At 37.6% G+C, this 16,979-nt stretch overlaps 1 protein-coding gene across 3 annotated transcripts in view; it reads right to left on the reverse strand.

Moving 5' to 3' along the window:
- Positions 1–16,979, reverse strand: part of LOC121672887 (CD109 antigen-like) — a 70,774-nt gene that overhangs the window by 29,771 nt on the left and 24,024 nt on the right. For all 3 annotated transcript variants that reach the window (XM_042045790.1, XM_042045789.1, XM_042045791.1), the window contains 14 exons: positions 15,239–15,278; positions 14,660–14,744; positions 12,225–12,321; positions 11,030–11,165; positions 10,085–10,194; positions 8,153–8,392; positions 7,717–7,818; positions 7,564–7,626; positions 5,897–6,073; positions 4,873–5,025; positions 4,068–4,142; positions 3,566–3,626; positions 2,912–3,044; positions 2,025–2,142 (listed from right to left, as the gene is read on the reverse strand). In XM_042045790.1, the coding sequence (XP_041901724.1) occupies positions 2,025–2,142; positions 2,912–3,044; positions 3,566–3,626; positions 4,068–4,142; positions 4,873–5,025; positions 5,897–6,073; positions 7,564–7,626; positions 7,717–7,818; positions 8,153–8,392; positions 10,085–10,194; positions 11,030–11,165; positions 12,225–12,321; positions 14,660–14,744; positions 15,239–15,278 (1,590 nt within the window). The remainder of the gene's footprint in view (positions 1–2,024; positions 2,143–2,911; positions 3,045–3,565; positions 3,627–4,067; positions 4,143–4,872; positions 5,026–5,896; positions 6,074–7,563; positions 7,627–7,716; positions 7,819–8,152; positions 8,393–10,084; positions 10,195–11,029; positions 11,166–12,224; positions 12,322–14,659; positions 14,745–15,238; positions 15,279–16,979) is intronic.

The following is a 16,979-nucleotide window of genomic DNA, read 5'->3' on the forward strand; positions in this document are numbered from 1 at the left end:
TTTATAAGCGAAATGTCAGTTAAAAATTATTTTAATCTGGTTTGCATTTAAAAAAATCTTCCAAGTGTTTTGAGTTTCAGAAACAAAAATCCCTCAGCTTTTCTTTTCTAGCTAGCAAATATTCCAATGCTTTCTGTAAAAAAAAAATTTGTTTGCTAAAGCTCTCAGTGTCATAAACTTCTTTAGATATTAAACATTAGAGAAGTTCTGATGGAGACTTTTTTGGTTAGTTCATAGTAAAGGCTTTCCCTATGCACCTATTTTTTTTTGTCTTTTTACTTTAAATAAAAACTGAAGTCTTACACTCAGGGATATGCCAGTATATTACAATAAAATAAAACTGAGTAAAATTATTGACACTCTGTGTAGGAGAAGTCAAAAAAAAAAAAAAATTATGCAAAGCAGTACATGACATAAAGCACGCAGATGTCACTTACTTCCTTCCCCCATTACATTTTTCATGTCTTTCTTTTAATTGCCTCTCTGTATGGTACTGATTAACATGTTTCAGCCATATGGAACTCTAAAGCACAACCTAAATGTCCCAACAATAGTGAAGTACTGAGCAGTGCATGGGGGTGATTATAGCTAAATTATTATCTCAACATCTGTTCTACTTGCAGCCTTCTCACATTTGAGGATGAGAGGCCAAGTGTGTATTTCCACACAGTTTTAATCAGAAAACTATCCTTTTTTCTGTCCCATCTCTGCCAAGCCAACCAAAAGAAACAAGAATAAGGATTCCAGTCTCAAATGAGCCTTAGCCACAAAATCCAGACTGGGCTCCAAATTCTGTAGTGGGGTTCAGATCAGGGTGTTCAAAGCACAAGCTCTGTGTCTGGTATAGAAGCCAACTGCGAAATCTCGACCTAGATCTCAGTTTGGATCTCAAAAGTTCTTCCTCCCCAAGAATTTGAGGGCATGAGAACTTAAATGGATAAGCTAGCTGTCTACAAGCTATGCTTCCCCTAGTCCAGGAACCAAGGTGGAAATCCACGGCCCACTGCTACAGTTTCAACCTTTCTAAACCTAGGTATGTGAGTGGAATTGTCTCTGATAGGAACATAGCTTCTCTAGGATCTTTACATAATGAATGGAAGGATTATTCTATGTATATAAAATACTAGCTAAATGAGACTTCATTAATTCCTGTTTTAAACAGGCTAAACAACTCTCTTTAAGCAGTGGTTTCCTTGAATACAGAGTGATCCTAGGACAACTGAACTTGTACACTGGGAATCTCAGGTTAGAGATCTAACCTGAGGAGTGCTGAATTTAGCTTAAACTGCTAAACTCCTCAAACACTTGGAAGCATGAAAAGAGCCTCAGGACACAGAAATTTGGGAGCAAGAAGAATCTCATCCCATGGCTAGCTCTCAGGGTCCACTCTGCTCCTCAAGCTAAGTCATCCAAAACTTAGCACCTATCACAGATCACAGAATGGTTCTGTTGCGAGAGACCTCTGGATAACATGTAGTCCAAGCCCCCTGCAAGTTTATCTAGATCAGGGGTACCTGTGTATTCCAGGACTGCTTTTGACAGATAAATTTAGTCTTAAATCAGCTCTCCTGTTCTCCCTCCCTGGGGTAAGTGTTAGCCGTAAGTGTTAGCAGAGCAGCAGACAAATGCCTCTCACATCCCAGCCACCTCTTCCCTGCATTATCAACTCATGGAATGCTCTCTGGGAAGAGCCAAGAAAACATGCAACACTGTTCCCAGATAGTCATTCCCCCTTTCTACATACAAAGATTTTGAAATGGGCACATCCAGGAAGTACTCTTCTCCAACAGAAATAGGCATCCAAATATCTGTGTAAAGTCTTAGATATGTGCATGAGCCGGAAGGGAAGGCAGATATAGTATCATACATGTCTTCAGTGATGATGTTTTCTTTACAGTTTGAATACACGTGGCCTCTCAGTCTCTTTATTAGTATAAGGAGGTGCTGCTGTTAGAACTAAATCAGAGTCCAGCAACAACCTACAGTGTTACCAGCCTTAAAGGAGAACTCTAGTGAGATGGTACCTCCACCGGGGCAGTTGTCACTCCAAGCCCACCGTTTTCAGAGATCACAAAAGCACTGGCTACCCAGGATGTGATGGTATCAGGTACAATGGCATCCATTGTGGTTTCTGTGTCAGATCTGATGGCAGAAGGGGAGAGCAGACTTTCAAAACCATCCATTTACAGACATCAGTAAGTTGTCTGATACACACGTCTAAAATACATGAAAAATTAAGTCCAAATTCCTGGAAAGAAAAGCTGCTCATTATCATTTTTCTTCTTCTAACCATTTAGAAATACTGTGATGGGATCAAAATTATTTTAAAAATTTAAATTATTTTAAATTACATGAATTGAAGGTAATTACACTGAATCACATTACATGTAATCCACTTTTACACGTCCTTTTAAAACAATCCCAGATGATGGTTGCTTCCTGAACTTCTCAGCTGTAAAAGAATACAAGATTTGTGCTTCACGATGCAGGTCATGTTTCACCATCATTTGACAGTTTGAACTATGCATTGAATTAGGTGCAGACAGCAATAATTTCCCTTTCTAGGCTAATCACCATCTTTTCATGTCCTGTAGAGAAAAACGCTAGGTGTCCCTATCTATTATGTCCCCATCTGTAAAAGCCAGAGTTTCTTTTGTCTCCAGGATTTTTATCTAGCTTATATTGAAACTCCTAGGATTTCAGTCAGCATAATCCTCTCTTGTGCAGTTGTACAACTCCTCATTTTTCCGATTTTCAGTCTCACTTGTGGCCTCTAGGTGGTAGCAGAATATAAATAATGCTACATTTTAAAGCAGTGTTCTTCAGCACTGGTGCAGAATGCTACTGAAACCTACAAAAAATAAAAAAACCTGCAAATGCAAATCAGTTTCCATTTGCTTCTAAATTATACCTCATTTCAGTGTCGATCCAAAGCCAAGTCTCTGGAAAATGTGTCCTCACATAGAGATTGCTGAAATCAGGAGGTCCATTTTTAGATACCGGCATATCACCGAAACCATCCTCTATAGGTATCATTCCACCATCTACAAAATAAAAAATACTGTCCTACCTACAAATATCTATATTTAGAAAACTCTAATAAATGCAATTAAGAAAATTCAAATTAATATACTGTTTGGACTAATCTATAGCTTTTTACATATGGTAAAACTACTGTGTGACACTAGGAGCTTTTTTATTTTAAGAATAAAAAAGTTTCACACCAATTTCTACAGGGCCTCTGTGGAGTGCTTATGAAACAGAGGCCATGCAGTTTGGCTACACATGACAAACCACTAAAACATGTATCAGCTGGAACTGCATATGAAAACTCCACTCACCCTCAGGCTTTTAAGGGGTAATGTCACTGCAGTGAAAAAGGAAAATTTCTAAAATGCTGATGGCATGAATTTTGTATGTCTGGAACCTTTGAAATGGTAATAGTTTGTAAGGCTGGATGCAACCTATATGCAGCACAGGAAGAAGACATAATAGGGGCCCTATCCCATGGACCTCCTTCCCCACTCAGTAAACTAGATTTGACTACATTTGTTGTATTACTTACAAAGAAAATGTTCCTTATCCTCCTCAAGAACTGCATCAGTTGATACCCAAAGGCTGCATTTCTGGATAAAATTTATACAGTATATCTCAATACAGGACATTCAAGACATCAACAGTGCTTATCTATTTTCTTTTTCTCTTCTTTCTTTTTAAGTAAATAAAGTCATAAAGCAAGCATAGAACTAAAGCAAATAATATACAGGAACCATACAAAATGGAGGTGATATGAATCTGAGTATTTCCATAATGACTGAAAACTTTTCAAAGTGAAGACTGTATCAAGCATAAAGCAACCTGTATTTATGGAAGTATAAATATATTCCTTGGCATTCAGAGTATTACATATTGACTAAATTCACACTTCAAAACTCATATAAGCCATGAAAACAGTACATTGTCTATAGTTACAAAAGTTAGAAAGTTCACTTTTTTCTGGCAAGTGATGTGCAAATCACTAAGCAGTAAAAAAACCAACAGCCTAGAATTATGAAAAAATAAAGTACCTGAAATACACCAGAAGAACCTCTGACCAGGGGGAAATACTCCACTGTGCTGTATAAATTGAGCTCATGGAGGACCTAAGAAAAAAATAAAAAATCATCCAAAGACTGAATGCCAACTACAGTTTTAAGAACTTTCACTGTTGCTAATTCATACAGCTGTACCACAAGCTGTAGCTTGCTTAGCTCTCATGCCAAAGAGAAGAGTCTGTGACAGGATGAAGGGGGTTAGGTTGCAGTGGTTTTACGATTAATGGAAGGGTGACCAAGACCATCTATACGCCTAGAACAGAGCCTACAGCCCATCGATATTTTATGGCACTTAGGCTACGTACTTCGAGCACTTTAGGAATAATATATATTGCAAGCTCTTTCAAACTGTAGATGCAGTAGAGCTTCTGCAAGTAAAGGTAATTTAAAAGTATGAATAATTATTCTGCCCTCCCAAGAATAAAAATTCTTCATTTTATATTATTAAATTTAAATAACACAAAACACAAATCATTAGGGGTTTTTTTTCCTAACTTCTTTGTCTTTTCTGAATGAAGAAACTGCCAAGTCTTAATAGTTTATCAAATGAAAAACAATGAAGTATTGACTGGAATTCAAAATGCTGTGTCTATTACCTTTTAAGCCTTACAGTCACTGCTGCTCATATTACTTGCAAAAGTAAAAAACATTTGCATAATTACAGCCTAAAAATCATGCTCAAAGAACATTACCTGTTCAGCATATAATCTGTAACATTTCCACAAACATACATATTTCATACACACAATAATGAAAACCTTTTTTCCCATATACTTACAGATTCTTCTGTTATGTCACTACCTTCTCCCAGAAGCTTTGCACTTCTATCAACAACTGAAAGTCCAATTACTGATCCTGGCTCTGTTGTACTGATTTTAAAGGAGACTTTCTCAGATGGCTTGACCTTATCTTTGCTCCAAGAGATTTTAATCTAGAAAAAAGTGAAACACAGCACTGATTTAAATTCTACTGTGATAATTACAGCTGTTAACAACTCTCAGAAAGTAGTTTTTTTAGATTATTTGGCTATAATTAAGACCCTGGATTTGCTTTTCCTAGAACATTTGGGACACTGGGGACCTCTGAGAGTCTTTTTCCTAGGACTTTTGGTAACTTGGATAAATCGTGAGGCAAATGGAGACATTTTTCATGCAGCAAGACAAACAGGCTCCCTACTGATGTCTGGTTATAAGTGTTAAAGTCTACAGACGAGAGAAAGAATTTGAACTTATCCAGGCTTTGGATGGTGCCACCTATAAAAAATTATAGTGAGGCTTTTATTTGCACAAAGGACCAAATCTCATCCTAGTAAATAAGCTTGAAAAATCAATTCATTGATGCACTAGGCATTTTCCCACTCTTCTTCAAACTTTTTTGAGTTAAAGCATTGACAGTCCCATGAAACACAAACACTGGTCACAATGTGACCACTAATTGGCTAGAACAAAGTCTTCATAAACATTTACAATTCTGCCCTTAGAGCACTCACGATACCTTGTCACTATATTAGCCAGAGGAATCTTTGGCTCAGTAATTGACCAAACTATTAAAAATACGAGGAGATGCTGTGCATCTGTTTATGTGGAAAACACAGCACCAGTAGAAACGACTTGCAAATATGCAAAAACTGGACCCTAACTGCACTGGTATTATCAAAAGTCTTTCCAAAGACTTGCACAAACCTCAGATTAGATCCTCAATGAAAAAAGTTTTTACAGTTACAATCCTATGATCTAAAATACTGTTTGCCACACAACACCCAGACAAAAACATGGTCTCAGACACAAGTTCAATACAATTACCTTGTCATCCAAAGCAGGCTGGATAGGGACAGTGAGAGCATCATTTACAACAACTCCAAGCTCATCTACATAGAATACAAGTATAGATATCAAAGGAGCCCAGGAATTTTCTGCTGTTAAAGAGAATGTTTCTGTAGCCTTTGTGCCAAAAGCCATAATTTGTTCCTTAGATAATACCTGAAGGAGAAAAAAATGTAACACTCAAACTGTTGGTATCCTCAATATGTCATAAGCTCAACAATTCTTTCTACAAGTAGCTGCTGGAGACACATAGCTGTGATTCATTGGGTTTTTTTTACTAAGTGGTAGACCAGTTCTGTGAAAATGGGCATGGTAGGTAATATAATATTTAAATAATAGATTTCTTTTAATAATGATAATTCTTTTTCTGTGTTTTAATTCCTGTATCACTACGGACAAGTAAAGAACTACAACAAGTGTACACATATGCTATGAGAACATAAAAATACAACAGTAATAGGGTTGGCTCATGTGGGTCATCTGTAACAGCATTTGAGTTTGGATCAGACATATAGTTTTAAAAGCAAACCTCCAAAACATCCTACTTAGAACACTTTGGTTTGCCTCACGGAGAGTGTGAACTGGGGTCTAGTAATCGCTCCAGTTAAAAGCAGGCATTCATTTTAACAGATCAGATTAGAGCTAGTATGAAGCTACCTCAAAATACCTGGATTTCAGATCCACAGCAACCATTTTTCACTCTAAATTTGTTCCTACATAGACTTACTAATAAAGACGGAGAGATGAAAGGCAGTTCCTTGCCTTTGGTTGCATAGACCTGATTTATATTAAACCTTCTAGAGAGTGTTTCTATTCTAGAAAATACATCAGAATGCCCAAATTTTACATGTATTTGTATATAGGTTTTCCTAATTCAGTTTACTGTTAAAGTCTGTGAAAGAAAAAGAATATAGCTAACATGGTCACTAAGATGCAGACTGTGAACAAGACAGGCACATGTTAAAGACAGGATAGGAAACTTATGATGGTATATGTAATAAATCTTTCCATTCAGATACTGGAAGATACAGTAGAGCAGCTGAGCAATTAAACAGGCCACTACCCAAGACATTTATTTTAAAATGCTTCCTGTGAATTTCCCTTGTTAACAATGCCACTATCTCCACTCAACCATCTGTTTCCTCAGCAGGCAGCTCTTCTCACCCTGTACCCACACGCTCAGCCTGACAGCCCCGAATCTGCATACGGGCTCCACCAGGCCCCTGCTTCCACCTGCATCTGCAGGATCTGCTGACAAAGCCACAGTCTGGGCTGCTCCTGGGACATCCTAGTCCCTTCTCCCACTGCAGGTGCTCTGCACAGTCAGAAACAGTATTGTTCTCACAGTTGTGCCTTATCTCACATCTGCAAGCAGAAATAACCCAACACCCAGATCAGAGAAGCACTTTTTCCAGAAGCACCTCCTTACAGTGCCAGGGGCATTCCTCCTAGGTAGAAAAATAGAGCTCTCTTTCATAAAGTACCATCCTAGTGGAAAGGAAGTTTTTTGAGCCTCCTCTTTCACAAAGGACAATTAAAAAATGCTGAATCTCTCTAATGTTTAATCACATTCCACTCACTGGAGTATTTCTCAAGTTGGTAAAAGTCACCTTGGATTGTCCCCATATGTAAAACCAGTAACTTACCAGATAGTGGTACTCTCTAACTGGCTTGTTGCTTGCAATACTCAGCTCAAAAGGCTTCCCAGCCTAGGAAAAGCACATTATTCATATGGATGAGTATGGAAAAACAATGAGTAACTTCGTTTTTATCATGGCAAGTTTTGTCTCAGACTGTACCTTTATATCCTGGCTCTTTTTTTTAACCTGGAGATAAGTCTGACTGGGGGAACTGAACACGTCATAAACACCTATGTCAGTCTTACTGCTGAGGAACTCTGCCTGTGAGACAGTGCAAAAAAAAAACCTCTTAACAAAACAGCAAAATCCGTGGTGTTCATGTATGTTGTACTGTTTACAAGAGCACGGCACCCATAGTAAAAGACCACTTTATGCTTGCTTTGGGTGTCTGGGTTTTTCTCTTTTGATATCTTAGTTCCCATTTGACAAGATCCATCAGTCTCTTTCCAGCTGTAACATATATAAAATATGAAGTAACAAAAATAACAATAGGTGACATGTCAGCTATTGCAGATACCAGGACAGCATATCACTGATCCTGGCTCACACAATTTAGTGTGGCAACACTCCAAAGCAGCATGTTACAAAGCATTACCTGAACTCTCAGAGTTTTTGTATCAGACAGGATTGGAAACTCAACATCAATTACTCCATTTTCTGGGACTGTGTAGTTCAGGACATGGACTGTCAGATTTCTCTCCTCTGTTGCCTCATTTTCCAGATGAGAAAGTGAAGAGTGATGGAAAAGCAGGTCTGACTGTTGAGCAGTGATTGTTACAAGATTCTGCCTCTCATCAGCTGTCAGCTGGTTGCTATCAGAACGTGACACCTTTAGCTAAACAAAAAGAAAGAAAACACTTATCAAACCCATCGAAAAAGGGTAAAGCTAAAATGCACAACACATAGCATATAACAATATATTTGCACTCACATCATATCAAGAAAAATAAGGTATCCTCAGACTTCTCACACATCAATAGCTTTATTTTTGCTCCCTATAAACACTGCAAGTAGGCAAGTCAGGCAAGAACAAAATTATTCATAACCCCAGGGAATAAAGAGTAAGATGGAACTGAAAGGAGACGTGACGCACTTCAGCTCTCCCAATTACTCTTGTAGTTGAAAATGTTTGTGTCTCAGGTAAATTATACATATCCCACCTACAGTCTGAATACATAACTTTATCACCACCACAAGAAAGGGCAACCTAACATTTACATCATGTGGGAAAAGGAGTCAGATGAGCAGAGCTGGTGCTGCGTCAGATGTGTTTATGAATTCATCAAATGAGTTGAAGACTGAAACCAGGCCGAAAATCAACAGTGTGCAACCTCTTCATCATACATCAATCAGCACTGCAACTTACAACCTTTATGCCCACATTCAAGCAGATTTTCATCCAGTAAAATCATTCTTATTCTGAACTATACACCACCAAAAAAATCAACTTTTACATTTAAAAGCACTGATGTTTCCCTTTTCAGTCCATAGATGTCACTGCACTACCTCTCCTCCTCAGCCATGATTTTCCTATTCTCTCTCTGAAGACCATATGCAGGTCTCCACTTATCAGTAACAGCAGCAGCTGCTCATTCACACTTCTTTGGGAGCATAACTGATACTTTCCTGTCTGCCAGCTGCAAGACTTGCCAGATGCCTCAGCTGTCTCTCACTCAAGTAATCTTTGGAAGAGGAGAAAAAAACAGGTGGATTCAAACTGGGATACTGTCAAGGAAAATGAAAAGCACAAAACCCAAAAGCCCAAATGATCAGGTGAGCATAAAGCTACACCTTGAGCCTACTCTTGAATCTACTCTGGAAGAGTATATTCAGCCTAAATCACTGCTATTTAGGTCTCACTTCTATACAGTAAAAGCTCAAGAATTGTAAAATGGATTTTCAAGCAAAATGCAGTGATACAATCTGCAACCTCTGCAAAATGTACAAATATTGAATGCAGATGAGGGACAGAATGAAGAACACGAAATACTTCTATGAGTGGACTGCAGCTGGCATGAAAAGGGACAGGAGGCAGAAAGAACACCTTCACTTGAGAGCAATGTGGTTCGACGAGTTTTAACTGAATTATGTAAAAGCTGCTGAAGTAGATAAATGCACTATATAAAGTATATATTTGTGTGTCTCTGTGTGTATATATATAAACATACACAGAGTTAGACATAAAAAGGTTTGGAACTCAATAACTAATCTGCTGTTTCAAAGCACAGTCACCTAATGGAAAAGAACCAGCTAGGGAAGATTTCTCTTCCATGAGAATGCTGAGAAACTATACTCACATATATCCTGCCAAGACTACAGCATTCCTTGCCACTTTACCCTTTTCTAGAGCAAATGCCTCCAAATTTACTATTTGCTGATATGTATTGTGAAAAAAAGAAGGAATTTGAAAACCAATCTGTAAATTACACTTAAAAATCCAAGGCAAACCTTGCCATATAAGCATAGAGGAGAAGTCACATTTTCTTATCCACAGATGATAATCAAGATGATAAACAAGAGAACTTACAGTAGCTATGAAGTTCAGAGAAGGCTTTATAACTCTGGAGTAGTCTAGAAATTCAATAAAATAGTCACTTTGCTTTGGAAATATGATGGTACTTGAATTTTGGGAGATTCCTGTAGAATAATTGTATGTGTTTAGATAACATGCACTTAACACATATATTACTTTAGCAGCAATACAATTTATTCCCCGAGTTTGAAATAATTCTATCCTATGTTTCCCCATTTCCACTCCTATCATTCTTCATCCTTCTAGCTGAACATCAGTACAAAGGTGGTATATGTTCTGGTACTGCCTGCTAGAACTATAAGGCTATGTCAGAATGACACAAGGAAGGAACTTACTAAATCCCAAATCAGCCAGCTTCACCTTGCCAGAGTTTCTACAGAAAGTCTGTAATGAAATCTAGTTTCAGGGACAGGCAGAAATTTTGTATACGGTTTTTTTTTCTAATGTGCAAGGTGCAGTGGAACATGAACTCACAAAAGCCCCTCAGTTTGCAAATCAGTCCATCTAGAAGGGATTAGACTGTGGACAACATAGGACCAGGGAACTCTTTCTACTAATGTGGCTTACAAATACCCAAAGTCAGGCAAGTTTATGATTAAACCTAAATTTGTAAAATTCAGGCTAATGCTAGCAATTCTTTATGCCTGCTCTTCTCATCAAAAAGGATCAGTTACTGACTTTAAGCTCTCATCAGAATGTATTTCTTGGCTATTTAATCAATCATTTAGCATAGAACTCTATTCAACTGAGTTAACAGCTGGTTAAACTATTTAATTTCTAGGCAAGCAATGCTCAGATAATATATCTGCATGTGGATGGTTTGTGCTGACATCAGTACGTGATACTTTTCTAGTGCTCCAAGCTCTTCCACACAGCAGTAAGGCCTTCCAGCCCCACCTACTCTGGATTTCCCTCAGCAGACCTCACACAGCCACATACCTGTGAGTGACTCAGTCACCACTGCGATCATTTCTATCGGCTCTATGTAATCGCTGTCACCTTGGTGCCACGACTGCTCAGCATTCAAGTTTTGCAACATAAGCTTGTTACAGGTTACATTCACAGATCCATTTATCTGCAATGTTGGAAAAAATAATTGTTGAGCCAGAAAAGCCAAGGGGCACCCTTCTGTCTACAATAGCTTATTTCTGGTTAAGCCCTGTAGCTCTCTCCATATACAAATTTTGGAGTGTCAACACCAGAAAACTATGAATGCTGACCCTTTATTTTTTTGCTGTCAGCAACCTTTTTATTGAATCCAGTAGAAGTTCACTACTTCTTTAGAGGCAACAATACTTTATGGAAAAAGTTAATTTTTTTTTCCTAATTTCTAGAATTATCCATTTCTACATGGCTAGCGCCATGGTACCTAAGCTTTAGAGAAAAATTCAATGAACAAGTTCCTGCCTGAGAAGAGGGGTACACCCTATTCAGCATCTGAGCTCAGAGTTTCTGTAGACTAAGTGCTGCTGAAGGCACGGAAGTCAGACAACGGCTAAAGTCAGCAAACAGAAAATTACAGTCACCTCATGTAGCAAAACTTTAACCTTTTTTAAACACAGTCCACATCTCAAAAGTAAAATATCTGATTTTTCAAAAAGAATGCAATTAATCTATCACCTCTTTTAAGTGCTCAGATTGAAACTGTATGTCGTTTTAAATTTCACACTTCAGGTTACAATTACTGCAGCAGCTCAAATGTAATTGCTGGCAATTAGTAGGCAAAATGCTTTGGTTTCTACCATGCTAGAGCTCCACCTAGACACTTGGAGCGTTCTCCTCTGGCCTTGTGACACAGAGCTCAGTGTGCGGCGGCACACGGCCAGGGAGCAATCCTTAGTATGAGTCCTCCAGCACCTATGTGGCTCCTGGAGAATTTTTTTACCAGGGTCAACTGGTACTCTCCAAAATAACTTCTAGGCACAGGCAAAGGGAGCACAGGTGCGAAGAATCATTCTCAACAAGCAGTCTGAATGTACATGCTTTAGGCTGGAAATTAAAGAGAGTTTAACACTCTCCATGCAAGTCACTCCACAGACCATGCCAGCTGAACTTGGCACTCAGGAATGGTCCCAGGTGTCACTTAAACCACAACAGGACACACATTTAAACAAACTGCTAAGAGATGACTCACCTCCATTGTTGTTGTTATATTTCTCTTGTTTGTCCAGTAAGAGACAGAAAGGCAAGTGACTGTTACAGTTCCCTTTACTGGCTTTCCATACGTGTACCTGAAACACAACAGGCAAAGTCAAACAACACTGCACCACCCTCCAGGGCCTGGGCTCCTGAAGAGCTCTCAAGGCAAAAGATCCTACTAAAATACTAATCTCTGGCCTCAAAAAATGGCTAGAACACATTTTTCCTTTGAAACATGGAGTTTGCAACACTGAGACCAGTTTATCAACACTAAAGATGGAAGCCCAAAACCTGGAAAAGATACACAGTGCTTCTCTTTCCTGCACACAAGCTGTACAAACCTATTAAAATTATTATGGGCTGTACAATGTACAAAAGTTAACTATCCTAAGCTAAAAGCTGGAAGCAAGTTATTGAATAGAACACTGATGTAGCATCATAACTAATATGCAGTAGAGTTAAAATGGGATGTGGGAAGTGTAAGTATTTTGTTTACCAGATACTGCTAACATGAAATGAGATATTTCCAGATATTTGTTAATAATTATTACTAATTATTTAGTAGTCACAGTCTCAAGAAATTATTGCAAACAATGTCCAGCTGGGGCAAATCTGAAAACTGTAACTTACTCCCTTCTTAGGATGACAGTAGCAACCTGCAGTCACTGAGCAGCCATGAAATAAAAATTTTGTATAAATGTTTCCAAGTCATACTTAAGAGAAACCATGACATTTTCACATTGCAACAGAGAAGTGAGGGCAGAGAGGAATGACATAGGGACAGACAGGACACCTACAATCATTCCAGTCCTCAGCAGTAATACATGCAGGTGTGATAACTTTAAAGTACTTTAAATCATTATGCAGCCACTTAAGTAATATCAAAGCTGAAAAGCAGACAGAAAGAAAAATCAAACAGCATAGTTACAGGAATAACTCTGATAACACTGTCTTGTATTTGAACTCAGTCTTTCTAATCAGACCTAATTATAGTCATAAGTTTCCATTAACCTTGAAATGATACTGCCATTGGGCGGCATCCCTGTACTTAATCTAATAATACTCCAGAGAAGAAAAAGGGTTTTATGACATCTGCAAGTGTAAGGGGAGTAAAAACTCTTGGTATAAATAAGCGTTATGTCTATAAAAACAGTCACCAGGAATGAAGTCATTCTCTATGAATAATTACGATGAATCAGGAAAACTTTGTCACTGCTGGGATTCAATCTCAGGTGATTCACTGCTGTCTAAGTATGAATTTATTGCAGCAGCCAGGTACACTTTCAAATACTTTATGAGTATACCAAATGAAAGAGTCAAGTATCCTGTGGAAGGATCCTGTGGAACAACTTAAGAAACCAAATATTACCTGGCATATAGTGGATTCCAAAAGCAAAGCAGAATGGGGGAAAAAAAAGGCAAGGGAAATGGTTTTTTAAAATTCCCCCTTAGGAGATTCACAGAATCATAGAATGGTTTGAGATGAAAGGGATCTTAAAGGTCCTTGCCGTGGACAGGGATGCCACCCATTAGATCAGGTTGCTCAGGGCCCCATCCAACCTAGCCTTGATAGTTTATAATATCAGGTTGCATGGATTCTACAAAACAAAGTGTTTTCTAAAAGTTCAAACATTTAATTTAAATAGCTTGCTACACAATCATTTCTGCATTTCACTTATAAATGGAGTGCTTCTTCAGAAGGTATGTATTTTCAGGCATTAGATAACCCACAAAAGACCCTTTATGTTGGTCTTGGATAGATATATCAAGTAGGTCTACCTGACTCTCATCTTCAAAAATAAAACTAATTTCTCTTTGAGATTAATGCATGGTAAATTTTTGTGTAGATATTTGCTCAGCTGAAAAATAAAATATTGTTTACACAAGAGTCTACACTGAAGCCTCTTCTGAATTTCTCAAGAGCTTTTAATTCTTTACCCATTTACAGGTATAGGTATTTTGATAGGAGAAACCCATACTCAAAATCCACAATGTTGATTTATTAGAACAAGAAGGATGTTCACAGAAGTTTGCCTAATCTTCCAAGTAGTCTAATAAAAATTAGCTACTCTACCTACAGACCTGAATGTGGTAAATTAGAAAGTACCATAAAAGAACTATAAGAACAAGCAAAAAGTATCAAAATACATATTACAAGCAAAAAACTTAAGATTTTCAAATAAGGTAGCTGAAAATGTATAGCTATACTCAAGAAGTGCTTACCAGACCAAAAGAACTTACTAGAAATCTGAAGATCTACTGAACCTTGTTACAACAAAATCCAGTTGGATTTTGTTGGATACTAACCAACTAATTCTGAATAGATGGGGCTCTGTTAGCGTTCTAAATATAAGTTTTACTTTGACACTTAGAGACCCGCAGTAAGTTTCTTAAGAGTGAGGGTGACAACAGTATCAGTGATTTACTTACCTTGCAGAGACAACACCAGTTACATCTTCATCTCTCAAAGAGTAGTATAAGGGTGTTGTTATCATGACATCAAATTTTGGCAAAACTAAAAAAAAAATTACAGAAAGGATTAAATTCACAGAAGGATTTTTTTTTTAAGTAATAAGGGTAGAACATGTAATTTGATAAAGACTTCTAGTTTCCTAAGTTTCCTAATATAAGGTAAGATGCATTTTTAACCCAATTCCCAGACTACGACTTTTTGTTGAAAGGAGAACAAAGCATCATAAAAGCAGCCTGCACATAAGCTTGTAAGTCTGAAATATAAAACATTTAGCTTATTCAGCTTTGACAGAATCATCAGCAAGCTTCACAACCACATACTATACAGATATTCTGGGATCATTAAAACCACCAGAGATAAACAGGGCAGCTGATAAGAAGGTATTTTTTGTCAGTCTCAGAGAAGCCAAAGATTTGGAAATTAAAAGTTTTTGTGAGTATTTAAAATGTTCATGCCAGCCAAGGGAAGCTAGTATAAATTAATAGAGGATCACTACTGATTCTGATCACTACTAAATGCCCTTAAATAACACTTACCATATTCCATCACTTTAAATCTTTGATAATGAACTTGACCCTATTGAAAAAAATTCATATGAGAAAATACATACAATTGTGGTTAAATTAGTAAATTTAACATACCTTCTTGGCCAAATCCCACCCATATTCAAGTTAAACTACAATTTCTCACATGGTGTGATTTTAAATCATGTCTCAATCACTATCAGCTCCTGTAGAGACCAGTAGTATACATTTGCAAAACAGAAGGACGCAGAAGCTCATGTGAAGCAGACCGTAAGTGTATCTAATGAACAGCTTGCGCAGCTTCCAGTCTGCAGACATCTACATATGCCTGGTTTCTGTATTTAAAAAAACTGAATACCTGAGCTAGCTAGCATAAAACCACCTAGCATAAGTAGTCACAGTCATCATGATAAACCGACTGACATACCAGCAGTACCTTTGTTAGCGTATCTTAACTTCTACAAACAAGAGGCTACTACAGTGTCTATCTAGTGGACTAGACTACTTCAAAAGCACATATAATCTTATGATTCTACATTTACTCAAAAGGGGGCTGCAAACAGTCATACTTACTTCAGCAGATACTCCTGTGTTATATCTTCTTGTCTCAGCTATTTATTACTTAAAATCAAGGAAAGAAATAAAAAACCCTATAGAATGTGCTGTTACTTGTGTTCTATTTTCCTATTTTTCTAATTTTTTCACTTATTTCCTGATTTTCTTGAAGAGGGAAAAGAAGAATGAATATGGATAACCAATTGTCAGGGTACATCAAGATGCATCAGATAGGAATGACTGTTTTTGGCAAGAGAAGATAAACTGAGAACTCCTGTGGTAAAAAACCCTAGGATCAGGACCTAAGCTAGAAACAACTATAAACTTTGGTTACCTGATCAACAACTTTGCAAGTTAAGCATCACAGACCAAGCCCTTTATACATCTATATTTACACATTTCCTAGCAAAATACTCCTGTCAAAGTAAAAATCAGACTGCTGCCAATTTCATTATTAAGTCACTGATCACCAAAATGACTGCCATATTTACATTCCTAGGTTTGAAAATATACATGCAGAACCAGCTATTTTCACAACATTTGTGCAAATCATAATACGTGCAACACAAAATGCTACAGCGTTGACATGCATGTATCAGCCTACAGTCAGATTACTATCAGGTAACCTCAGGAACATGTATCTTAGGAAAATGACCTGTAGTGAATTCATCTCACATCTTGCTCTCTGTACAGCTTTTATTTCCAGTATTAAGTATATATGTGACCCTTGCCATAAAGCAAACCCTGAACAAAATGTTACCCCAGATAGCATGGTAGAAAAGCATCTCCCTTGAAAATAAAATTTTGTTTCACATTATCTTAGAAGTAAAAAAAAAACCCAACAAAACCTACAATTAAAAACTAAGAACTGTTAAGTAGTAGAAAACAAGAGATTACAGTGAGACTAGCACTCCTGGCTGCATCTTCTCTAAAATGACAAGCTTTGTGACAGAAATGAAGCCATGCTTCATGGTTCAGGGAAAGGCAAAGACCCTACTTGGTCATCTTGATGATTTGAATACCAAGCCACATCTCCCACTAACACACTTTTCAGCCAAGCTGGTCTGAAGTAGGACAAGTAACAGCACTTCAACCACTCTATCATTTTAATTCATTGGGGCAAGGCTGTCTCTCTGGCAAACATTGTTCAAATATACTGAAATGGAAGTTGTTAAACCAGTTTCCAGGAACAGTGGCT

Source organism: Corvus kubaryi, unplaced genomic scaffold, assembly GCF_017639235.1.
Source record: "Corvus kubaryi isolate FWS band 111438036 unplaced genomic scaffold, C.kubaryi_AGA036_p1.0 65027, whole genome shotgun sequence".
Taxonomy (NCBI): Eukaryota; Metazoa; Chordata; class Aves; order Passeriformes; family Corvidae; genus Corvus; species Corvus kubaryi.